A 26457-nucleotide genomic window follows, 5' to 3' on the forward strand; every position below is an offset into this window, starting at 1 on the left:
GCGCTCGGGCTGCACAGAGCCCTCGGAGCAGCCATGGAGCCGCGCCCGCCGCCTCCGCCGTCCCGCGCTCGGGGGTCCGGGCTGCTGCTGGCGCTGCTGGCGCTGCTGGCGCAGGCCTGGCCGGCCGAGGCCGACCCGAGGCCGGCGCTGTGGCCCATGCCGCTCTCGGTGCGCATGTCCTCGCGGCTGCTGCACGTCTCCCCGGAGAACTTCTTCATCCGCCACGGCCCCAACTCCACGGCGGGACCCTCCTGCTCCCTGCTGCAGGAGGCGTTTCGGCGGTGAGCAGCCCCGAGCCGGGGGCGGGGGCGGCGGAGCGCCGGGCGGAACGGTGGGGACCCCCGCGGGGTGCGGCGCACGGCGCCTCCAAGCCCTGCGGACGGGGCGCGGGGCGCGGGGCGCGGGGGTGGAAACCCACGCCTCTGACCCTCCCGGGGGCGTGGGAAACGGCGGCTCAGAATAACCCAGTTGGCTGTTCAGGTCTGTCACCTCGTTTGGCCCGGAAGGACAAATGAGTGGATGATGGGTGGGGGGCGGGGGAGGACTGGTGTCGCGGATTGGATAGGGATGAGGGCCACTGGCAGGACTTGCTTGGAGACGCTGGTTTTATTGGGGGAAGGGGCAGGGACCCCCCCCCCAAGTTTTCCCTTACAAGCCAGGCTTTTATTTGCTCTCCAGATGAACAATTTGGTTGGCAGAAGACCTCAAGTTGGAAGCGCTGTGGGGACCCCCCCCCCCCACACACACACACTTGCAAACTGTTCCTATAGACAATGTGAGACGAGCTAGGCTCAACCTTTTATAGGGCCTGTTCTCTGGCCGTTGCCTGCGGGGTCCTTTTGTTGCCCCCACAGTCTCCTCATTAACAGAACTGGAAACCTCTGAGTTACTCAGTGCCTCCCCTGTTCCTTAGTCCCCCGCAGCTCTACCAAAGAGTCCCAGAAGGATGCCGGTCACTGGGAGGTTCCACAAGTAGACCAACCGCAGGCACACGCTGGCGGGTTGTGTTTGAGGAGCTGATCGGTTGTGCCGCCTGCTGTCCCCAGTGACCTGTGTAGGTGGGACTGTCCTGAAAGATTGGTGCTCCTCCGTCTCCTTTCACTCCTAGGTTCCGTCTCTGCATCTAGGAATTACCACTGCTGCCTACTTTTGCCTTCAAGACACCAAATAGCTAGAGGAAATGCAAAGCCAGATTAAAGAGAAGAAGCCTTCTCTTTATGTTCGGGTGGAAGGGACCTGAGGTGGTGTTGGCAGAGCTGGCTCATGCTCTGCTCTGCTCCCTTCTCCCCATACTGCTGGGGTTTCTCCTCGGTACCTCAAACCCTTTCTTAGCTTTTTCCAACCAAGGCTAGTACTTGACCCCTTGAGCCACCAATTTTTGCTTGTTGCAATATAAAAACCCTTTGAGCCAATGCATCAGTGGCTCACGCCTTTAATCCTAGCTACTCAGGAGGTTGAGATCTGAGGATTGAGGTTCAAAGCCAGCCTGGGCAGGACTCTTATCTCCTGCTAACCACCAGAAAACTGGAAGTGGTGCTATGGCTCAAGAGGTAGAGTGTTCTCCTGGAACTGAAGAGCTCAGAGACAGCACCCAGGTCCAGAGTTCAAGACCCATAATGGACTTCCCCTCGCCCCCCCCCCCCCAAAAAAAAGGAGCTTCTTGGATTTATCTGCCTGGGCTGGTTTTAAACTTCAGTCTTCAGACCTCAGCCTCCTGGATAATCAGGATTACAAGTGTGAACCACCAGCCCTAGGTTTCTCTTTTGCCCAAGTAGTGCTCAATCTGTAATGTTTTAGTATTGAACCTGCTAACAGGTAGGGCTGTTATGGGGACACACTAAAATCAAAGGGGTTATCTTGAGGGATGATCATGATTGTAAGTGACTTGAACATTTTTAAAAAGATCTTACCTAGGACTGGCAGTTTTACAAACATCATTGCCTGATTGGCTTTGGAACTCATTCTGCTTGGTGATAAAATAACAAAGTATGAATGACATTACTTAATGGGTACATAAACCAGACTGAATCAGCTAGAAGCTAGCTCAGAAACTAGGTCTGGCATTTCAAGACTGGTGTCCTAGGCGTTTTCTTAATAAGCCCTGGCCTGTGTGGGAAGCACTACTAATTGTACCTGGCATTGTTTGGAAGCAGGTTGTAAAACATTGCTAAGATTCGAAAGCATGAGGTTGAGCTTTGGAGGAACACAGGGGCTAAGGTTATCTCAGAGGAAAAACATGATGGGCTTGAAGTGCTTTGTGGTGTGGGGGTATTTAGAAAACTCTAGGTTGAGGGAACACACAGAGCCCAGGCCCAGGAAGTTCAGAATTCTTATGCCTCATGTCTTTGTAAAGCGGTCAGTTTACACCATATGAGGCACTCATATATATATTTTTTACATAAATGAATAGCTTCAATCTATTACTTCCTAAAAGGCTAGTCAACACCTAACCCAGATCTCAGAGTAATGCTGGGGAACCAAATACAGGGGTTGGCAAATACCACGCCAGTGCTTTACCACATCTGTTGACCCCTTACTTTCCTTCTACATAAAAACATACAGTTTACCATCTTAACTTTTTTTTAAAGTATATGCTTAAGTGGTCTTAGTTTTTTTTCTAAAGCTATCAAAGCTTTCCTGTGAGAAAGGCCCTTAGTACCATCCATTATCTTCTCTCAAAGGTCTACTTCCATATATATCCAAAGTCATGGAATTTTCCTACTCAGTCTTCCTGCTCCTCTAGAAAAGCACAAGATGTTTTTCTATCAAAATAGCACATACAATCTTGGGGCTATCAAAAGTCAATAAAATGTTTAAGCAGTTGCTTTGAAGCCTATCTGATCTTTCTTCTTCAGCATCTTTTAATTCTTATTTGCTGTTCTTTGTTGTTGTTGTTCACTCCCCTTCTCCCCTAGACAGGGTCTCACCATGTAATTAGTTCACGCTGGCCTGGATCACTAGGTAGCTAAAACAAGTTTTGGATTCTCAATCCTTTTACCTTAGCCTCCCAAGTGCTGGGATTACAGGAGTGAGTGAATCACCATACCTGGCCTCATTGCTGGTCTTTAACAGAGACTTCATTTGAGTCACTTAGGAGCATTCAAACTTCTCAGAAGTCCTAATCTAGAGATCTGTACATCAGGAGTGTGTGTGTGTGTGTGTGTGTGTGTGTGTGTGAGAGAGAGAGAGAGAAAGAGAGAGAGAGAGAGAGAGAGAGAGAGAGAGAGAGAGGGAGAGAGAGAGAGTCCTGAGGCTTGAGACTGTTCCTGAGCTTTTTTACTCGACTAGTGCTTTAGCACTTGAGTCACAGCTCACTTCTGGCTGAGAGAGAGAGTGTGTGTGTGTGTGTGTGTGTGTGTGTGTGTGTGTGTGTGTGTGTATGTGTTAGTCCTGAGGCTTGAACTCAGAGCCTAAGACTGTTCCTGAGCTCTTTTACCCGACTAGTGCTTTAGCACTTGAGTCACAGCTCACTTCTGGCTTTTTGGTGGTTAATTGAACGTAAGAGTCTTACAGACTTTTCTTACTGGGGCTGGTTTGAACTTCGAACTTCAGATCTCAGCTTCCTGAGTAACTAGGATGATAGGTGTGAGCCACAGCACTTGGCTTGGATTGTTAACTCCTAAAGCAGTTCTGATGTACAGCTTAGGTGCACATTCCTAGTTTGACACCATGGGAGGCATAGACTTAAGGTGACACTGTTTAAAATTTGGCCAGAATGCATTGAAACTCGTTGAACATGACTTCTTCCCACAGATATTACGACTATATTTTTGTTTTCTACAAGTGGCATCACGGCCACTCCAGAGTCCGAGCTGGGTCACAGCTGCAGCAGCTTGTCGTCTCAATTGTCCTGGAGTCGCAGTGTGATAGTTTTCCCAGTGTGTCCTCAGATGAGTCCTGTAAGTACCCACTGTGAATGTAATGCCCCGGTCACGACAGGCACTCTTAGCATAGTAAGTGCCAAAGGGAAGGCATAGACCACTCAAATAGAATAGCCACTTTAGGTTGGGAATGTGGCTTCATGGCAGAGTGCTGACCTAGCATTCATGAAGCCCTGGGTTCAATTCCTCAGTACCACATAAGCAGAAAAAGCCAGAAGTGGTGCTGTGGCTCAAGTGGTAGAGTGCTAGCCTTGAGCAAAAAAAGCCCAGGCCCTGAGTTCAAGCCCCAATACTGGCAAAAAAAAAAGAAAGAAAGAGCCACTTGATTACAGGTTTATGTACATTTTTACAGCATAAAATGTTTAAATGTTTTATATAGATGTAGACATTAACATGAACATGGAATAATTATACATGTGGATCCTGGACACAAGGTTTTTGTTGTTTTTGTTTTTGCTCTTCCTGGGGCATGAACTCAGGGCCTGGGTCCTGTCAGTAAGTTTGTTTTTTGCTTAAGGCTAGTGCTCTACCACTTTGAGCCACAGAGCCATTTCCAGTTTTCTGGTGATTAATCAGAGATAAGAGTCTCATGGCCTTTCTTGCCCTGACTGGCTTTGAACTGCAATCCTCAGTTCTCAGCCTCCTGTGCCCAGCTTTGCTTTGCTTGCTTGCTTGCTTGCTTGCTTCCTTCCTTCCTTCCTTCCTTTCTTTCTTTCTTTTCTTTTTTTTTTTTTTTTTTTTTGCATACCTCAGTTCTCACATTTTAGCATCCTAAGTTGCTAAAATAACAGACATGTACCACCACTGCTTGGTTAGATGAAATTTCTTTATACATTCTTTTGAAAATGGATTTATCTTGTCAAGGCATTATCCACACATTATCTTGTCAAGGAAGCTTTGCTGTCAGACAATGTGGATGACATTTTGCAAGTTGTAAAAGAGAAATTGCATTGAAACTGGAGAGTCATAGCTTATCTTCCAGTCAGCTCACCGCAGCCTCTGCTGTGGGAGCTGAAGGGGAATGCTGAAGGGGAAGCATTTTAGGGTTGGGCGGGTCAGTACTGGAGATTGAACTCGTGAGCTCAGGGCCTCACTCTTGCTAGGTTGGCATTCCACACTTTGAGCCATGCTCCCAGTCCAGGAAACTTCTTCAAAAAGTGATTGCAAAATCATGTGGTTTGTGATTGTGACATTTTCCTCTATCAGCTGTTTGTATTAGTTGTTGTTGACCATGGAAGTTAATGCATATTAACTTTTTCCCTGAAATAACAAGAATCCAAGAAGGCTAAGAACGTGAAGGAAGTTGGAGGAAGTGGCAGGGGTCAGAGCACACTTAGGAGCTAAGTTATGAGGTTTGGTGGTAGAGAACTTACTTATACAAGGTCTTATGTTCAGTCCTCAGCACTACAAAAAAAAAAAAAAGCAGAAAGAAACAAGAAACAAAGACAAAACACTATCAACATTAAGCCAAGTACTGGGTTCACACTTACAATTTTAGCCACTCAGGAGGCTGAGATCTGAGGATTGTGGTTCAAAGCCAGCCCAAGCAGGAAAGTCCATGAGACTCTTATCTCCAGTAAACTACTCAGAAAAAGCCACAAGTGGCACTGTGGCTCAAGTGGTAGAGCACTAGTCTTGAGCACAAAGAGGCTCAGGGACAGTGCCCAGGCCCTGAGTTTGCCCCAGGACCGGCAAATAAATAAATAACAGATATAAAAATTGAAATCTATAGCTGTGACATCAATCCCCTCATTACTATAAATGAATTAGCATCTTGAGCCTAGCAGCCATTCCTCAGCTATTGAAAAATAATCAGTACAAGCACATCCAAGCTTTGCTGATAACTCTTTTCCAAGACATCTCAAAGTCATAATGTGACAAAGTGGTTTCTAAATGGTGACTGATGGACAGTGAGCTCTAAATAGGAAGTTAAGAATTGTGTATGGATGGAGAGAAGACATGATTTTTCTTTTTTGTCTGAGACAGGGATTCGAACTCTTGATCCGATGCTTTTGCTTATTGGCTGACACTCTACCACCTGAGCCATGCCTCCAACCCCAGAACATAATTATTTTTATACCATGCTCACACTAGAAATTTGTAGGCTGGAAGTTTGCTGTCTCAGTACTATTCTGATAGAGAAGCTATCCTGTCAGAAGACTGTCAGCTGAGAGGGTCACGTGATTGGTACATATGACCTACTTGCAGATTGTCCTGTGACGGTAGTGTGGGTGATGGTATTGGAAAGTGATGATCTAGTCCACAGGATATAGCATTAAATCATTAACCCCTAGTCCTGGAGTGTCTTCACCATGGCAAAGTCTGCACTTGCCACGCCTTTAGCTGTCAGTCTCTGTGCCCTCCAGAGCTGTCTTTTCTGTGGCTGGTGTATCAATTTCACAGATCTCTCTCAAAGACTATACCAGTTGTGGGCCAGCCTTCGGAGAATGTGATTTCAAAAACTGAAAGGGGGGCTGGGAAGGTGGCTCAGCGGTAGAGCGCTTGCCTTGCATGCCTGAGGCCCTGGGTTCGATTCCTCAGCACCACCTAAGCAAAAAGAAAAAAGCCAGAAGTGGCGCTGTGGCTCAAGTGGTAGAGTAGAGCGCTAGCCTTAAGCTGAAGAGCTGAGGGACAGCGCCCAGGCCCAGAGTTCAGGTCCCATGACCGGACCCCCCCCCCCCCAAAAAAAAAAAAAACCTGAAAGGTGTGGATGGGTACCAGTAGCTCACACCTGTTAGCTACTCAGGAGGCTGAGATCTGAGGATCACAGTTCAAAGTCAACTCGGGCAGGAAAGTCCATGAGACTTATCTCCAAGAAAGCACCAAAAAGCTGGAAGTGGAGTAGTGACTGGAGTGGTAGAGTGCTAACCTTGAGCAAAAAAAAAAAAAAACTATGGCCAGTGCCCAGGACCTATATTCAAGTCCCAGGATGGGCATAAAACAAAACAAAACTGCCCAAGGAGCAACCTGCTAGAGTTCCTTTCTTGATGAATGTGAGCTTTTAGTGGAAAAAGCCAAAGGAAGTTAGAGAGCAAGTCTTAAGGAAGGCAGATTATTCCAGATGATACTGAGGCAATTGGACAAAACGGAAGGAAACAGTGGAGATAATACTCTGGGCTTTGAGGAGTTGGAGGTTTGAGTGGCCAAAGGAATTGTGGATATTACAGTATTTGCAGATCTGACTTCAGATCTCAGCTTAGCCAGGACCCTACTTTGTAGAGAGGCAGTTGAAAAACATGAGGAGTCCAAGAGACGTCACCTACAGGCCTAATTTGAGCAGCTTTACTGCCTGGGTCGTGGCACTGTCATGCGCTGAATTGAACGCAGGAGTGGGATGGATTGGAGTGATGTGGGAGGAGTCTCACTGGACACAGGTGGAGTTTAAACAATCTACAGGACAGCTAGGTGGAGATAGGCTAGAGGAAAGGGAAAAATGGCCCGGATTAACAAAAGCCCACCTCTCTTCCATGTAGATACTCTACTTGTGCAAGAACCAGTGGCTGTGCTCAAGGCCAACAGAGTTTGGGGAGCCTTACGAGGTAAGTTCTACACAGTTTCTTTGTTTCTAGTAAACTTGGTGCTTTGTGAAATGAAGCACAGCCTAACAGTGCTGCCTTAGACCCATTACAGGGTACATTATTATAATTTTTTAAACTTTCTTTTTTAAAAATTTTCTGGGGCTGGGAAGGTGACTCAGTGGTAGAGTGCTTGCCTCGCATGCATGAGGCCCTGGGTTCCATTCCTCAGTACCACATACACAGAAAAAGCTGGAAGTGGTGCTGTGGCTCAAGTGGTAGCGCACTAGCCTTGAGCTGAAGAGCTGAGGGACAGTGCCCAGGCCCAGAGTTCAAGCCCCATGGCCGGGGGAAAAAAATTTTTTTTTTCTGTTGGTTGTAGGGCTTGAACTCAAGGCCTAGGCGCTATCCTTGAGCTTTTCTGCTCAAGGCTATTGCTCTGCCACTTTGAGCTACAGCTCCAATTCTGGTTTTCTAGTGGTTAATTAGAGGTAAGAGGCTCACAGATTTTCCTGCCTAGGCTAGTTTTGAACCTTAATCCTCAGCTCTTAGTCTCCTGAGTAGCTAGGATTATAGGTATAAGTTACTAGTGTCTGGCTTTGGATGCATTATTTATTTCCAAGGTTAGGTACTACCTAATGCACAACAGAAACCGCATTTGAACTTGTCCAAAATATATTCAAAGGTTGTAAGGCTTCTACAGGGCAGAAATTAACTGATGTTCTTGGGGCTAGAATGTTCTAAATGGCCCTGGACTGTTGTGCTTAGAAAATTCTGTTTCAGCTAGTACTTCTTGCTGCCTTTAGTAGCAAGTATCTCTTCACTAATTTTAAATTCATGGAAATTTAGAGATATAATTAAGTTTATTAGAACAGTGTGAAACGATTAATAGGCTGTGGAGTTGGTTAAGAGCAGTTTTGAAAGTTTTCTCTGTGAATTTCAGGATCTTACCTTCAGAGTTTAGCATGGGGACATTTACTTTTGCTGTTCAAAAGTTGCTTTTAGGGAAATAGATATCACATTGACTTATAAATAGATTTTTTTTTGGTCAGTCATGGGCTTGAACTCTTGGCCTGGGCGCTGTCCCTGAGCTCTTCAGTTCAAGGCTACTGCTCTGCCACTTTGAGCCACAGCACCACTTCCAGTTTTCTGGTGGTTAATTGGAGATGAGTCTCATGGGCTTTCCTGCCTGGGCTGGCTTTGAACGGCGATCCTCAGATCTCAGCCTCCTGAGTAGATAGGATTACAGGCGTGAGCCACCAGTACCCTGCTCTTAACAGAATTTTTTAAAAAGGGAAATTTAAAAAATGTGAGCTAGCAAGACATAATAAGTTGCTAGGCAGGCATTCCTCCCACTTGGTCCGTGCCTCCATCCATTTTTGCTTTCATTAAAAAAAAATAAAGTTGCCGGGCGCTGGTGGCTCACGCCTGTAATCCTAGCTACTCAGGAGGCTGAGATCTGAGGATCGCCGTACAAAGCCAGCCCGGGCAGGAGAGACCGTGAGACTCCTATCTCCAATAAACCACCAGAAAACCGGAAGTGGCGCTGTAGCTCAAGTGGTAGAGCGCTCGCCTTGAGCTGAAGAGCTGAGGGACAGTGCCCAGGCCCAGAGTTCAAGCCCCACGACCGACAAAAAAAAAAAAGTCTTACCTTTTTGCTGGGGCTAGCCTGGATCTCAATTCTCCTGTTAAGCTTCCTGCATGGCTAGAATGACAAGTATATGCCACCATGCCCAGCTTTTGTACTGGTTCAAATAGGTCGTGAGAACTTCTTCCTAGGACTGGTTTTGAATGGCAGTCCTCTTGATCTCCAGCTCTTGAGTGGCTAGAATTACAGTCATGTGCCACCATACCCAGCTTATTATACCATAAAAATGGTAGGATTACATTACTTCATTAGAATATGAAGTCATCTGTGGGTATTTATTATTAATGTGACTGCAATGATTATCATTTGGGTCATTTATATAGAATGTCATATGGTTTCTTTGTCTGCCTGTCTTTTTGGGCATTTGTTAGGGAGAATAGATTCTTTTTTTTTTTATTGTGAAAATACTGTACAGAGGGGTTACAATTACAATTATAATGAGTACATTTCTTATCAAGCATTGTAGCCTCCTCCTTTGTTTCCCCTTCCCATCCCTTCATATCCTCCCCTCGCCCCCACAATCTGCCCCACACCCCCCCCACCCCTGCACCAAAGTTGTAAAGTTCGTTTTCGACATAACGACTTGTACATCTCATTGTTGCAGTGGGTCCACCTGTATCCCTATTTAAACGATTTGTTTTTCCCCTTCCCCTCCACAAATTATCAAATACATCAAATACAGTGAAAGCAGGGGTTATACTGTGGGAGAGGGACATACAAAGTAACAAAGAAATAATCTTATAAATGTGTTAGAAACAATCGCATGAAAAAAAAAACATTTGAACACATATCTTAGGGTTCATTTCCCTAACATCACCTTATCTGACCTTTTCTGCTTGACTCAGACATATACTAGATATTGCAAATAAGGGAAACCATGGGACCTATGTTTCTTTGGGCTTGGCTTACTTCACTTAATATAATTTTTTCCAAGCCTTTCCATTTCCTAACAAATGGGGCAAAGTCATTCTTTCTGATGGAGGCATAGAATTCCATTGTGTATATATACCACATTTTCTTGATCCATCCATCTACTGAGGGGCATCTGGGTTGGTTCCATATCTTAGCTATAGTAAATAGTGCTGCAATAAACATAGTCGGGGCTGGGAAGGTGGCTCAGTAGTAGAGCGCTTGCCTTGCATGCTCAGGGCCCTGGGTTCGATTCCTCAGCACCACATAAGCAAAAAGAAAAAAGCCGGAAGTGGCGCTGTGGCTCAAGTGGTAGAGTGCTAGCCTTGAGCTGAAGAGCTGAGGGACAGTGCCCAGGCCCAGAGTTCAGGCCCCATGACCGGACCCCTCCCCCTCCCCCCCAAAATAAACATAGTCGTGCTGGTAGCTTTAGTGTGTTCTTGTTTGTAAACATTTGGGTAAATGCCCAAAAGTGGGATTGCTGGGTCAGAGGGGAGCTCTATGTGTGGAGTCTTTTGAGGAACCTCCATACTACTTTCCAAAGTGGTTGAACAAGTTTACACTCCCACCAACAATACAGTAAGATTCCCTTCTGTCCACATCCCCTCTAGCATCTGTTGTTTTTAGAGTTCTTGATTTTAGCCATTCTAACTGGAGTGAGGTGGTATCTAAATGTTATTGTTTGTTCCACTCTATACTAAAATGAGGAACTTAGAGTATTCAGTGACTAGAGACTTTAGTCCGAATAGTCTGTATTTTATCTTTGCCAACATACTTTCTAAGTGATGCTCTCTAATGCAATGTAGGTTACTTAACAGAGAATTTTAGTTATTTTTCTCAGTGTGAACCTGTTTATCAGGAGCATGGAAAGAGAGGAAGGCATAGCAAAAATGGCTTTGAACTATCCTTATGTTAAAAATTTTCTCTGGTACCAGGTATTAGTGGCTCACACTTGTAATCCTAGCTACTGAGGAGGCTGAGATCTGAGGATCATGGTTCAAAGCCAGTTAGGGCAGGAAAGTCAGTGAGACTCTTTATCTTCAATTAAATACTAAAAAAGCTGGAAGTGAAATTGTGGCATAAGTGGTAGAATGCTAGCCTTGAGCAAAAAAAGCTTAGGGACAACGTCTAGGCCCTGAATTCATGCCCCAAGATGGGCACAAAAAAAATAAATTCCTTGGCTATTACAAGTGATTAGGAAGAATGATGGTTATTGATAAAGTGAAGGCCAGTTAAAGAAATTAGCCTGTCATCCAGTAGCTCAGGGAAAAACTCACTTGTGTAAAAGTTCAGGATTTTACTGTGAGTGAAACACACTTAAGTTGTAAATTGGGCCTCCAGTTACAGTTTCATGTTAAGTTTGGGTACCTTTCAAATTAACTGTAATATTTGATCATGGAAATTCTCAGAGCACTATGTATTTCTTAAGGAACTAGTACTGCTAAATAGTGGGATTGACTTCTTTAAAATTCAGCTTTGGGTTTTGAAAATTTACTAGAGAATTTAACTATAGAGCTCTACTTTAGAGTGATCGACCCAATACTGTATTTTAATTCATTTGCCTAACATGGGTATGGATTTGTCTGGAAAATACAATTTTATTGTCTCAATTTTATTGTTTCATAAATTAATACAATCAATTTTACCTTCTGTAGGTTTGGAGACCTTTAGCCAGTTAGTTTACAAAGATTCTTTTGGGACTGTAAGTATGATTTTATTATTAAAAATTATTGCATAGACATATTACTATTAGAAAAATATAGCCTGTTTAGCTACTACTCCTTGAAAGTTTCTGTTCCCTAAATATTTATTTTGGCTGACAAATTTCTACCAGTACTGGAACTTGAACTCAGGGCCTCATACTCTTAGATAACTTTTTTGTTCACGATTATTTTTCTGCCACCTCAGTCATAACCTCCACTTCTGGCTTTTTACTTGTTAATTGGAGATTAGAGTTTCTTGGATTTGTCTGCCTAGGCTGGATTTGAACTTTGATCCTAAGATCTCAGCCTCCTGAGTAGCTAGGGTTATAGATGTGAGCCGCCAACATCTAGCAATTTCATGTTTTTTGTTGTTGTTTTTCTCAACTAAATTTTTTATCCAGTATTTATTGGGGATATTTATAGTTTTTATTGGGTTCGAGGTAAGAGAAAATTCTAAAATTAAATCAAAATTTTATTTTGTCTCCTAGTTTACCATCAGTGAGTCCACGATTACTGATTCTCCGAGGTTTCCTCATAGAGGAATTTTAATTGATACATCCAGGCACTACCTGCCAGTTAAGACTATTCTTAAAACTCTGGTAGGTAATGGCTTTATTCTAGTCTATGTCTGTTCTGCAGATGTGTCCCCTTAGTGGTGCTGCTTATATCGGTTACTTGTGCTACCGTTTAGGGTGAAGTGGGAGGATTTGTTGTTGTTTTTCTACTATGTAGAACAAGCACTGGGATTTCTCCCTTCTCTCCCTATGTGTTTTCTCAGCTTGGAATTGGGGATCAGGGGATCACTCTCCCATTTTTACTTGGATGATCTCAGACAACATATATAGCCAAGACAGTTAGAAGAAAAACAGGATGTTTGTTGTTGTTATTGTTGCTAATGTTTTGTTTTTGAGATAGAGTCTCAAAAGCAGGCCAGGCTGATCTTGAACTCAAGGTATTCCTGCCTCAATCTCCTGAGTGCTGGGACTATATACACTTACCACCATATGTGGCAAGAAAGTTTACTGCCATTGGGCCTCTATGGGTACTGTGATTTGTCAAATCAGGTGTGTAGATTTTTAGTTTAGAACATATTCCACCATACTTCTACCTAGTGTCCTTTGATTTTGTTACCCACACCTTTTTCAAAAATGGCACAAGAAGGGGTCTAAGAGTTGTTTTAGTTTAAGGAAATGTTCCCAAATAATATGCAACCTCAGAGGTAGTGGAAGATAAGAAGAAAGTTGAGCTTAGCTGTTTTATCCAAAGACTGTATATTGGGTCATTCTATCACCTGTCAACTGACTACAATCCTCTTTTACTTATTAACTGTATTATTTCTGTTAAGAAATGTAAACATTTACATGCATAAACATTTACATGTATGTTACTATAACTAGCTATTAGGTAAGAGACAGCCACTATATCCGTTTTATCTCTTCCAGGGTTAATGCCTTACTTGTTGATTTAGGAATTTTTCCATGTTGTGTTGTATGTAGATTGTGTCATGGGTGTTATTCTGTTTGCTTATAATTTTCCCATTGTTTTCAATACAACAGATGTTAACTACTAAATCCCATTAATAATATAGTTTCTGGAATTTCAAGCCTTACCAGTTTATCTTCTTCAGCCAGTACAGATCATTTTAATTCTTTCTGTAGCTTTAGAAATTTTGTGGGTTTTTTTTTTTTCTTTTGAGGTAATTCTAATTTTGATACCATCTGTGTATGTAAGCTGTTTCTCAACCTCAACAGTCAGATCTCTCCCCTTGATGGAGGGAAAGGGCCTTCAAGTTTTGATGATCTGGCAGGTCATTTCTACCCTCTTACTATTTTTTATTGTTTTTATTCCTTCAGGGCTTAACATTAAATCAATATGGCAATGTGCCCAAACATTTCTCTGGGAGAGTATGCTGAGTTTGTAATGATTTTGTTTTCATTTCTCAGGATTTATCACATTTCAGAACTATGGTAATTATAATCCTTGATACAAACAAATGCCTCATTTTTCCTCCATTCCATTCCCAATCACAATGGTAGTCAAGAACTGTTTCTGCCCTAGCACATCCCTAAACCCTGGGAATTTCATCAGATGTTGTGCTCCATAGAGCAAGGTGTCAGCTGACTGTCAAATACATGTGACCGATATAAGCTTCCTGAATAGGCACATGTCATGCAAACTAGGTAGGATGAGGAACTTACACTTTTTCTATTATTCTTTCTTTACCATTAAAACATTTTTTTAAGGGGACAGGCTTATTGGAAGCAATCTCAGATGTAGATATGTGATGTGGATTGCGGATGTTTTCTGGCATATAATAATCCTTAACATGTTTGCTTGCAGGATGCCATGGCTTTCAATAAGTTTAATGTCCTCCACTGGCACATAGTTGATGACCAGTCTTTCCCTTATCAGAGCGTCAGTTTTCCTCAGTTAAGCAATGAAGTGAGTAATGCCTATTACTATGGCTCTCTACAAAAATCTTTGGTATAACTTCATTAGAAGGTTACAGCTTAAGTGGTTTTTCTTAAAAATCAATCTGTAAATGTTAGCTATTTGTGGCTTAAAAGTTCTAGCATTGTCGATCCATAAAACTTTTTGTTATTGTTATATTATAAAGGCTACTATAATGATTGTTGTAAACATTATCATAAATATAAATAATCTACAGGAGATATATAATTTTAAGAGCTTAATGTAGAAGTTCTGACTATTTCATGAATAAGATATAGTTAAAATTTGTGTCAGGTAGGCAGACAGTATATTTGTTTTAAACAGAATTGTCTGGAAATGTGTAAATGACTGTTTCTTTTTTCCTCTGAAGTTCCAATGAAGTGGGATCTTTTAGAGATGAACTCTTTCTAAGAAAACATTGGTGGTCTCTGCTAAATGTGTTCACATGGAATATTCTAGAATATTGGAACTGGGGAGATCCTCATGGTCACCTACTTTAGTCTCCTACAAAGCAAGTAACTGACATCCAGAGAAGTTTCCATGTTGTATGGCGTTGTTAGGAAAGGTTAGAAGTGGAGCTCTGTCTTTTGGCTACCAGTCTAAGATTTTCCCCAAGATTTGTTCTGATGTAGTACAGGCAAAAATGCTGGGATGCATTTGTGTTCTTGTTGTAGTTTTTACACTGGACAGTTTCAATTCGATAGTCACAAAATACAACTGCTTAATTCCTACATTCCATCATCCTCTCCAATAATCAATATATAGCTAATCTTGTATTACTTATACTTATTATTTTGAGTCAAATCTCAAACTTCTTATTTCACTTATATAAAGATCTGATTTGCAAAGAAATGTAAACACAATCTCATTACAGATAAAAATCAGCCTGAGAGTCAATTAGTGGTCATAGTTAACCAAAGTATCCTTAAAAAAAAAACACCTGATTTTTGAATGGCAACTCCTTTGTACCTACTTAAAGATAATAAAGATATAATTAAAAAAATATTTTCTTGAGGGGGTGAACATGATCAAAGTACTTTATATGCATATATGGAAATGCCATAATGAAACCTCTTACTATTACAATTCAGTATATGCCAATAAAGCAAAAATATTTGCATTGGGACACAAAGAAACTGCCTACACATTGTGGACAGTTTGTGCGTCTGCTAATTCTTTTCTGATAAGTAAGTGCCACCTCCTAACTTGTTTCCCTTGTCACTTATTGTTGAAGAAACTACAGCTTCCTACAGTTTGGACTTTGCAGGCTATGTCCCAGTGTTAAGTTATATGTTGTCGGTACTTACTGTACATTGGTAGTTGGCTCTAAACTTGTTTAGATACAAATCTGATATGAGGGGTAAGGGTGGCAGTCAAGACCCCTTTCAGAAGTTGACATTTATTTTTTTAGTATATATTTTTTATCGTAAAGATACTGTACAGAGGGGTTACAGTTACATGAGTAAGGTAATGAGTACATTTCCAATTGAGCATTGTTTACTCAGAAGTTGACATTTATAACGTATACTTTGAGAAAGGTGCTAAGAATTCATTTTTAAGTTAGCATGTATGAATCATGTGTTAATTTAAGGGTTTCATTGTGAAACTTGCATGCATGCATGTAATGTACTAGATCAGATTCACCCCCCTTAATCTTTCTGCTCTCTCCTTCTTCCTTTTAAACATTTACATTTCATCATTCTGTTTTCACACGTGTGTGAAGTTCTTGGATTGCACTCAGTCCTGATCACCCTCTCTTTTTACCCTTACCTGTTTGGCTCATTCCTACCTCCAAACAGACCCTTCATTTTACACTTGTGCCATTCAGGTGGGTTTTTGTTGTTGTTGTTTTTAGGGCTAGAGCCTGCATATGAGAGAGAACATTAGATATTTGTCTTTCCTACTCCATCTATTTTCCTTCTACTTTTTCCATTTTACTCTCTGGCTGAAGCAGTAGTGCCTTTTAATGGACTTTCAGCTTTAGTTATAACCAATTCTGAGTTCTAAAAGACTGACAGCCTTAAAAACAGTCAAGTCCCATAAAGAGTAGATGTATGTAGGAATTTTAAAGGCTGGAGTAATTAAAGTGGTTTTGAAAGAAGAAAGCTGTGCTTTGTAATGGAGGGTGAACTTTGATTCTCTAGTTGGTAAGGGCAGTGTTTACAGAGGTATCACTTTGGAGACAAACTATTTGCTTCTGGTTTGCATCTGTTGTGTCTCCAAGCAGTTGGAATAGCATGTTAACACATGAACTGAGGGCTTGGAGGAGACAGCTCTGCCAGCAAACCTGGGACTCATCCATAGTGTTCTAATAATTGGTTGATACGATGATTTGACAAAAAGTCTCCGAATGGCTATCACCCTTGGAGTATGTGTAATTTAGCAGAAATTTGCTTTCTGTTTTGTATAAATTTCCTGCTTCTAAAACTATGATGCTATATTTTATTTTATTAGTTATTTATTTTTTTTTGGAGGGGGGTCCGGTCGTGGGGCCTGAACTCTGGATCTGGGCGCTGTCCCTCAGCTCTTCAGCTCAAGGCTAGCGCTCTACCACTTGAGCCACAGCACCACTTCCGGCTTTTTTCTTTTTGCTTATGTGGTGCTGAGGAATCGAACCCAGGGCCTCATGCATGCAAGGCAAGTGCTCTACCACTGAGCCACCTTCCCAGCCCCTGATGCTATATTTTAGAATGATTCATTCTGCATCATGCAGGACTGTTGAATACATTGTAACCGAAGAAAGCACTGTCAGATGTCGAAATGCACATAGAACGGTTAGTTTCATGGACTAAATTCACATTGTACATTTTAACTGGACTGTTACAGGGAAGCTATTCTTTGTCTCATGTGTATACACCAAATGATGTCCGTATGGTTCTTGAGTATGCCCGCTTACGAGGGATTCGAGTCATACCAGAGTTTGATACTCCTGGACACACACTGTCTTGGGGAAAAGGTAAGGAGTCTGTGTTTTATAAGTTGTAGAAAGGAAACACCTGAGCTTCCCCCCCCCCCCCCGTCTCTTATTTTGTAGTTTGGTGTTTGGCTATTTTGTTCCTGGGTTTAGGTGGGGAGGGGCAGTACTAAGGCTTGACTGAATTCAGGGCCTCATGCTCACTAGGTATTTTGTTCTTGGGTTGGGGGAAGGGACAGTACTGGGGCTTGAGCTCAGGATCTCATGTCCTCCAAGCTTGACTTGAGCCACACCTCCACTTCTAGCTTTCTGCTGGTTAATTGGAGTTAAGAGTCTCGGATTTGTCTGTTCAGGTTGGTTTTCAATGGTGATCCTCAGTTCTCAGTTTCGGAGTAACTAGGATTATAGGTGTGAGCCACAGTGATATTTTGCTCTTAATTGTGGTTGACACCATGGTAGCACTATTGGCACACGTGATTCAATAATTATCACATGTCTACTGTCAATAAGGCACTATGTTTTGATATTGCCTAAGATATCAAAGCCGGGGGGGGGGGGGGTCAGGGAGCAGGGAGACGAAGCCATGATAACTGACCTTCTGAATCAGAAAGTCTGGTGGCTAACACTTATGAGAGACCAGGATGCTAATTCATTATTCTGATAGAGGGAAGAACAAGAAGAAAGGCATGTGAAAAGTGAGAGGTACAGTCAAATCTTTTAGTGGGAGTAGAGCGTGGCCAACAGTAGGAGACTGTTAGTGGTAAGAACCAGCTGTGAAGTCTAGCTGCTTGAGCTTTGGATTCTGCTTTTGCCATTTAGAAACTAAATCTTGACTGACATATGTGACATTTCATTTTAAGTGCCCTCAACTGTAAAATGAAGCTGGTAATAGTAGCTCCTGTGTAATTTTTTTTTTAGGATTAAATAATGACCACAAGGGATATAGCAAAATACAGAGCATTTACAATTGTACAGTGCATTGTGTTATCATGGTAGGTAAGGGAATAGTGACTCTGGAAAAGTCCATGACCGAAGGCCTAGAGAGAGGCCTTCGCTGCCTGAAAAACCAGGGCAGAGGAGTCTAAGCCCAAGAGTGATCAGATGGATTCGTATTTTGTAAAAACCTTTGTGGATGTGATAGATTGGAGGGGGAAGGAGACGAAGTCCTAGAATTGGAGGAGGGGGTGGTATGGAAATGAATGGAGAGACATTCTGGAAATATAATTCATAGTGCTTGGCCTCTACTGACTACAGGAAAAGGAATGAGTCCCAGAGTTTTGTGTACCCTCGCCTAGAATAAGGCAGTCAGAAGCTAGAGAGGGAATTTAGGGAATGGAGACTTTGATTTTTGTTGGGTCATAGCTGAAGTACAGCTAGGATTTCCAGTTGAACTGAGCAGGGAACTTGAGATATGGATTGAAGCTCAAGAAAAGGGGTTGGAATAAGCTGAAGATCTGGGAATCATTTGAAATAGATAAAATCTCAGGGACTGGAAAAAACATCAAGATAGAAGGATTCAGAAAGTAATGCTCTTTCCTCTTGGAAGAAACTGCCATAGAAACTCTCAGTAAATATGCTTATCTTTTCTGTATAAAATCTCTTAAAACTTCAATAAAATGAAGTTCAGTTTGTCTAAGATCTTTTTGATTTTATGATGGTGTTTCCAATAGAAACCATACTTTGAATTTCAGTCTTTTCCTGTACAAATGTCATGCTGTAGTGACATTCATTCAACAGAAATGGAACCTACCTAGCCTCAGCCCCCAGTGAGCCACACAATACATGCTCTATTGTGTGGTGTGTTGCTGAGCAATGGTATTTGGTAGTTGAGGGGTGTGTGTGTGTGTGCGTGCGTGTGTGCGTGCGCGTGTGTGAATGCATTTTTGGCTAAATGATGTGTTGAGCTTATTGTGGAGTCATTTGGGACGTAATACTGTCATTAGTAAAGGAGCATTCGGGGCATAATGGATGATGGGCAAAGCCTAGACTTTGTTTGTATTACCCTTTTCTGAAAATGGATCTTTGTGTTTTCCCGTAGGTCAGAAAGGCCTCTTGACTCCATGTTCCACATCATACAGGAATGCAGAACTAACTTTTGGGCCTATAAACCCTATTCTAAATACAACTTACACGTTCCTTACGACATTTTTCAAAGAAATTAGTAATGTGTTTCCAGATCAGTTCATTCATTTGGGAGGAGATGAGGTGGAATTTCACTGTTGGTATGATGATTCTAAAACCTCTATCTTTTTTACCCTGTGGCATTGGAAGTGTAGAGATTAGGGGTTCCACATAAAAAAGGAAGATTTGGCATAATATTGCTAAACTGGACCACACAACTAGAGAGGTGGTTGAGTTTTGGAGAATGTACAGTTGGGTGGTGGGACCAAATAGAACTGAGTAGTGGCTGTGTTATACTTTATTTTCCCATTACTAGCTTGGGATGGTGGGACCCAATAGTCAATCAATTTCAATGGTCAAGACTCTTTAGTTGAATGTAGAAACAAAGATGGACTTTTGTGATCTAGGAATACCTTAACCAGGGTGGTCATAAGAAGGAGATAGGGGAGGATCTGGGAAGGTAGCTCAGTGGTAGAGCACTTGCCTTGCATGCATGAGGCCTTGGGTTCGATTCTTCAGCACCACATAAGCCGGAAGTGGCGCTGTGGCTCAAGTGGTAAAGCACTAGCTTTGAGCTGAAGAGCTGAGGGACAGCGCCCAGGCCCAGAGTTCAGGCCCACGACCGGACACCCCCCCCCCAAAAAAAAAAAAAGAAGGAGATAGGAGAATAACAAAAAATAGAGGGATAGCAAAAAGGTATGTAGTTACACAGGGGAGGGAAGGGAGGGCAGCTGAGCCACTTCAGAGTGAAAATGACAGATACTTGTCATCTACCATTTTGCCTCATAAATCAGCACAACTGATGTTAAGGATAGGTGCTGATTTCATAATACACAGTCATAAAGGTCCATCAAACTGTGAAATTTTAATCACTGGTTTTTGTTTGTTTGCTTAAGGGCATCAAATCCCGCAATTCAGAGTTTCATGAAGACAAAAGGCTTTGGTAGTGATTTTACCAAACTAGAATCTTTCTATATTAAAAAGTAAGTCATTTGAAAACTAACTTATTAATGTTTTCTTGAAAATATTGAAGCTATGTAGTACTGTGCTTTTGTTTATTTTCCCCTCTCCACCTCTTTGCAAAGTACAGATGTGAAAAGTCACTAAAGAAAGCGATGTGATGGGTTGGGAATGTTGCTTAGTGGTGGAGTGCTTGTCTAGCATGCATGAAGCCCTGAGTTCCATTCCTCAGTACCACATACACGGAAAAAGCTGGAAGTGGCACTGTAGCTCACATGGCAGAGTGCTAGCCTTGAGCAAAAAAGCTCAGGGACATTGCCCAGACCCTGAGTTTAAGCCCCAAAGTTGGCAAAGAAAAGAGAAAGAAAGAAAGAAAAAGAAAGAAAGAAAGAAAAAAAGAAAGAAAGAAAGAAAGAAAGGGAGGAAGGAAGGAAGGAAGGAATAAAAGCAAGCAAGCAAGAGATATGAACACACTGCATTCAATCACTCTTTCCCTCCCTTCCTTTCTTTCTTTTTCTCTTTCCCCTCCTTCCCTCCCTCTCTCCTTCCCTCCCTCCCTTCCTTCCTTTCTTTCTCTTTCTTTCCTTTCCCTCCTTCCCTCCTTCCCTCCTCCCCTCCTTTCCTCCCTCCCTTTCTCCCTTCCTTCCTTCCTTCCTCCTTCCTCCCTCCCTCCCTTTCTCCCTTCCTTCCCTCCCTCCCTCCCTCCCTCCCTCCCTCCCTCCCTCCCTTCCACCTTCCTTCCTTCCTTCTTTTTGGTGCCATTCCTGGGGCTTAAACTCAGAGACTGAGAGCTGACCCTTAACTTTTTAGCTTAAGGTTAGCATTCTATCACTTGAGCTGCAGCTCCATTTCCATCTTTTTGGTGGTTAATTGGAGATGTCTCATGGACCTTCCTGTCCAGGGTGGTTTTGAACTGTGATCTTCAGAACTAGGTGGACTCTATCTTTTGCTTCCTACCTATTGTTATACGATATAGTAGCCCAGTCCAGTCAAATGAGGTTTGTTTTCAAGTTAATTAAAATTAAAGAAAACTGAAAGTTCAGTTCCTCAGTTGCACCAGCACATTTTAAGTGTTCCATAGTGGTGAGGCTGGTGGCTTCCATGTTAGAAAATGCAGATACAGAACGTTCCTATCATGGCAGGGAGTTCTATTGGACCATGCTGCTCTAGTCTAGGGAATAGCAAACTGATCCCTTAAAGGGGCAGAGCTTTAGGCTTTTAAACAAAGCTATACAGGCATAAAGCCATGCAGAAAAGAAGTTGCAGGCTGTTCCAGTGATTTGTAATACACAAATTCCAACTTGTCCCTATTCAGCCTTTCTGTGATAGGATTTTTTTACTTACTCTGCAGAGTACTTAGTATTGTCTAAATGTCTATGCAGTTGTAGCCCATCAGTCAAAAGCTGATTGTTACTTAGGAGACATGACAGATTAGATGATGGTTTCCTTTATTCCAAGATCCCCATGAAATTACTGAGTACTGTTGGGCAGTTTCCTATGAGTTGCTTACCAAGTTAATTTAAGTTTAGTTCTTCCTGCTTTAAGGGTATACTTAGCTCAAGCACTCAAGCAAAGACTGTTAATCTCCACTACTATATTAGGTTCTATGCCCTTAGTAAAAAGGACTACTTGAGTTGCTACCTAATTTTACCTGGTTGTGCTATATAACTTTATTTATTTATTGGTCTTGATTTTGTGCCAGTATTAGGACTGTTTTGTGCCAGAGCCTGGGTGCTTAGCATTTTTTGCTCAAGGCTGGCACTCTACCACTTCAGCCACACCTCCACTTCCAGATTTTCATTGTTTAATTGGAAATAAAAGTCTTACAGACTTTCCTACCCAGACAGGCTTCAAATCATGATCCTCAGATCTCAGCTTCCTGAGAAGCTAGGATTATAGGTGTGAGCCACCAGCACCTGATACTACATAGCTTTTATACTGAAACATACCTCCCAAATTTTCTCCAAGTCCAAAAAAATGTGTGGTTTTAACCATGTTGTTAAGGTGAAATAACTGTTTTTCTCCCAATCCTAGGCTTTTGGATATTATTGCTTCTCTAAATAAGAGATCCATTGTCTGGCAAGAGGTTTTTGATAATAAAGCAAAGGTAAAAATTATGAAAAATGCATGTGATTCTGAAGATATAAGGATCTGCTGTTTCCTCTTCCTCACCCCTCCTTTCCATAGCTCATTATTACTCATAAATTGAAGGATTTCGAATTTTTTTTTTCCAGAAAGTTAGAACAGATTAAAAACAACTGAGCAATTTTATAGTAAAATTGTCAACGTAACCTTTTTTAAAAAATGCTATTTTTTTTTCTGTGACACAGTTAATATCCTTTATGTTCTGTGAGGCAAGAGAATTTGGTGGGGTTTTTTGTTTTTTGTTTTTTTTGGGTCAGTTGTGGGGCTGAACTCTGGGCCTGGGCGCTGTCCCTCAGCTCTTCAGCTCAAGGCGAGCGCTCTACCACTTGAGCTACAGCGCCACTTCCGGTTTTCTAGTGGTTTAATGGAGATAAGAGTCTCATGGACTTTCCTTGCCCGGGCTGGCTTTGAACCGTGATCCTCGACCTCAGCCTCCTGAGTAGCTAGGATTATAGGTGTGAGCCACCGACACCCGGCGGGGCAAGAGAATTTGTGAGTCACCTACTAGTATACTTTTCTTCTCTCTTTTTAATTTTTTTTTTATTGTGAAAATACCATACAGAGGGGTTACAATTACATGGGCAAGGTAATGAGTGCATTTCTTATCAAGTATTGTTGCCTCCTCTTTTGTTTCCCCTTACTATCCCTTCCTACTAGTACACTTTTCTAGAAAAGCTGGTTCCCTCCTGATTCCAAAGTAAGCCAAGCATTAGTGTGGGAGAAAAGGGACTACAATTCAATGTCAGCCTCAGTGCTAAGATGGATGACACCACACATGCCATCTATGAGCAAAAGTTAAAATATCCAGCTTTCAGGTAGATGAAGCTGAGTTCAGTGATGGATGAAAATAAACAGCACGTAGAGCCAACTTTTATAAAGAAATGGGTATTTTTTTCCTGTAGGATTTTAGGAAGTTGTGTTTTTAGCCAGCTATAATACCTTTGGACTGTGAATCCAACAGTTGCATTTGTAGTTCTAATAATATGTATTGCAATTTGTGTTCTAGCTAGAATGCTTGAGGCTGTCAGTTCATCTATTATATTTGCTAGGTCTAATACATGTACTGCACTCTGTATCTTTTACAGCTTCACCCAGGCACGATAGTTGAAGTGTGGAAATACGAAGATTTTTATGAAGAACTAAGGAAAGTCACAGCGGCTGGCTTCCCTGTAATCCTTTCTGCTCCGTGGTACTTGGATTTAATTAACTATGGGCAAGACTGGAAAAAATATTATGAAGTGGAACCTTTAAAATTTCAGGGTAAGTGACCACCATTATTGCCTTGATTGTTTTCTTCCCTAGCCTACCACTCAGGAAACCTAGCCTACTGTTTTCCCTTTTGTTTCTTAATTTTACCTAAAAAACCCAAACACTTCAGAATTATTTTAATGACCGAGATTAACCTAAACAAAAGGAATTCAGAAGTAGATCCTCTCAGATTCTGCCTCCAGTTGTCACTGATTTGAAAGATGTTTGGCTGTGTTCTATTGTAGGACACTTAGTAAAGAAATACAGTATAAGGCTATATAGTCCTTGCTATTTTGGGGTTTTTTTTTTTTTTTTGCCAGTCCTGGGGCTTGAACTCAGGGCCTGAGCACTGTCTCTGAGCTTCTTTATCTCAAGGCTAGCACTGGGCTTTTTATGTTTATTTGGTGCTGAGGAATTGAACCCAGGGCTTCATGCATGCTAGGCAAGCACTCTACCATTAAGCTACATTCCTACTAATCCTTGGAATTCTTGAGTCAAGGGCAATGAGAGGAAATGTCTGAGAGGTGGCGTCCCTCCTCCCCCCAAATCCTCCCACCTCCTGCTCCCAGTACTGGGGTTTGAATAGAAGGCATTCACTTTGCTAGGCAGGTGGCTTGATCACTTGAGCCTCAGCCCTTTCTGCTCTTTATTTGTTTAATCTTTTTGTTGTAAGTGTGCCAGTCATGGGCTTGAACTCAGGGCCTCGGTGCTGTCCCTAAGCTAGTGCTCTACTGCTTCAGCCACAGCTTCTCTTCTGGCTTTTTAGCAGTTAATTGGAGACAAGAGTTTCATGGACTTTGCTGCCCTACCTGGCTTTGAACCATGATCCTCAGATCTCAGCCTCCTGGATAGCTTAAATTAAAAGCACCTGCCACATGCCCAGCTTGCTCCCATTATTTTTAAATTGGATCCTTCTTGCCTTTTGTTTGTGCTAGCCTGGACCACAATCATCCTATTTTCCATGTAGATAGGATGACAGGTATGCCCCACCATGCCCAGCTTTTTATTAGATGAGGTGGGATTATTTCCTACTTTTTGTTTGGGAAATCCTTGCACTTTTGATCCTCTTGATCTCAACCCCCTAATGATTATAGGCATGAGTCACTTAATCTTTAGTACAAAATTTCCTTTGGAAAAAGATTTTTCTATGAAAAGTTTTAGAACTGTAGTACTATTAAAAGTTGATGTTAACTCCCTCTAGAAAGCATTCCATAGGGATCAGAAAATCATGGTTACTATAAAAATAGTTATTAGTTGCACACTTAAAAATACTAACAGGTATAAATTGGAGGCAGGCATTATAGCGGTCATAGCTCATTAAAATGTAGCAAGTATTTAACTTTTATCTCTCAGCATGCTGTTAGTGCCAACTAACTGGGAAAACTGGATTCTGGTATCTGAATAACTGTATAAACCGAAAGAAGCCAGGTGCCAGTGGCTCACACCTATACTCTGTGCTGTACTCTCAGGAGGCTGAGATCTCAAGATCACAGTTTGAAGCCAGCCTGGGCAGGAAAAGTACATGAGATTTTTTTTTTTTATTTCCATTAACCACCAAAAAGCCGGAAATAAATCTGTGGTTCAAGTGGTAGAGGAACAGCTTTGGGCAGAAAAGCTTAGGGATAGCACCCAGGCCCTAAGTTAAAGCCCCAGGACCATCACAAGAAAAGAAGAAAGTACTTTTAGTACTGGCCTACCACATTGTGTGGACAAATACTATGATCCATGTGGGTTAGGGGTGGGTCTATAGGAGAGGAATGTGGTTCTAGAAGGGGGAATTGCTGTCCCTGTGTTCTGGCCTTGCATGGCCTTGCTGATATCCTTTCAATGTTGTTACTGGAGGTTCTGAGACGCAGAAACAACTTATCATTGGTGGAGAGGCCTGTCTGTGGGGAGAATACGTTGACTCAACTAACCTCACTCCAAGATTATGGTAAGGACCTGGAAATATTTGAGTTATTAAGATGTCCTAGTTTCAGGAGAGCACTAGGAATTGCCCTAAGCATGTGTCTTTGAAACTTTGTGCAACAGTGATTCACTAGATAAATGTGTTGAAAAAGATGTATACAACTTGTGTGTGGAGATGGGAGGGAAACAGAGCAAGGGATGAGGTGACATTGTCCAAAATGAAGTGTACTTTTTACCTGACTTATGTAACTGTAACCAGCAAGGGATGAGGTGACATTGTCCAAAATGAAGTGTACTTTTTACCTGACTTATGTAACTGTAACCCCTTTGTACAACACCTTAATAATAACAATTAAAATTTAAAAAGAAACTCTTTTGGAGATACATGGTTTCAATTTTAGGCCTCGGGCAAGTGCTATTGGTGAGAGACTCTGGAGTCAAAAGGATGTGGTGGATATCGAGGATGCCTACAACAGGCTAACACAACACCGCTGCAGGATGGTTAGGTAAGAGAAACACTTGGATTTCAAGCTAGGATCCTCTCAGGTGTTAATGAGGATTCCCGCCCCTCCCCCTCCCCCCCACTTTCCTTAGGGCTAACCAGCTCTACCACTTTGGTGTAAATAGAAATGTCACCTAACAAATGGTAATTAAATTTGGAGAAATTGGGAATTGGTTTCTGTGTGTGAAAGAATACCTATAAGATAGCTTTTATGAGTGTTTTATAGAGAGCTATAAAATGTTTAGTGTAACTTATAACTCACTTACCATGTCAGAGAACTTAGTAGCTTACATCAATCTACAGCAACTTCTATTCATGTTGTCTGTCCTTCCTCAGACGTGGAATAGCTGCACAGCCCCTCTTCACTGGATACTGCAGCCAAGATCAAATCTAACAAGGAACTGAAACAGAGCAGGAGGGAAATCCCACAACCACCAGCACTGCAGTCATTGTGCAATCATGTCAATTAAGATGTTAGGCCTTATTTTGAATAAAATATTTTATTGATTGAATCTGTCTTATTTTACATTACGTGCAGAAGACTGGCATCAT

At 42.0% G+C, this 26457-nt stretch overlaps 1 protein-coding gene across 1 annotated transcript; it reads left to right on the forward strand.

The window, feature by feature from the left end:
• Hexb (hexosaminidase subunit beta) lies at positions 1-26417 on the forward strand. Its single transcript, XM_042690706.1, has 14 exons — positions 1-281; positions 3754-3899; positions 7355-7420; positions 11609-11655; positions 12145-12255; positions 13997-14098; positions 16934-17063; positions 19060-19243; positions 20039-20125; positions 22137-22209; positions 23333-23507; positions 25338-25428; positions 25805-25909; positions 26242-26417. The coding sequence occupies exons 1-14, from the start codon at positions 34-36 to the stop codon at positions 26297-26299; spliced, it is 1623 nt and encodes a 540-aa protein (XP_042546640.1). The 5' UTR covers positions 1-33; the 3' UTR covers positions 26300-26417.
• The last annotated feature ends 40 nt before the right edge of the window (positions 26418-26457 follow it).

The sequence above is a fragment of the Dipodomys spectabilis genome, unplaced genomic scaffold, assembly GCF_019054845.1.
Source record: "Dipodomys spectabilis isolate Male_0828 unplaced genomic scaffold, ASM1905484v1 ptg000140l, whole genome shotgun sequence".
NCBI classification, from domain to species: Eukaryota; Metazoa; Chordata; class Mammalia; order Rodentia; family Heteromyidae; genus Dipodomys; species Dipodomys spectabilis.

What these genes read in the sequence shown, in the direction of transcription:
- Hexb (XM_042690706.1), top strand. Translation starts at nt 34, where the DNA reads ATGGAGCCGCGCCCGCCGCCTCCGCCGTCCCGCGCTCGGGGGTCCGGG. An exon ending in CTGCAGGAGGCGTTTCGGCG is followed by an intron (nt 282 to 3,753) that starts GTGAGCAGCCCC and finishes TTCTTCCCACAG; the next exon opens with ATATTACGACTATATTTTTG. An exon ending in GGAACCTTTAAAATTTCAGG is followed by an intron (nt 23,508 to 25,337) that starts GTAAGTGACCAC and finishes TTGTTACTGGAG; the next exon opens with GTTCTGAGACGCAGAAACAA.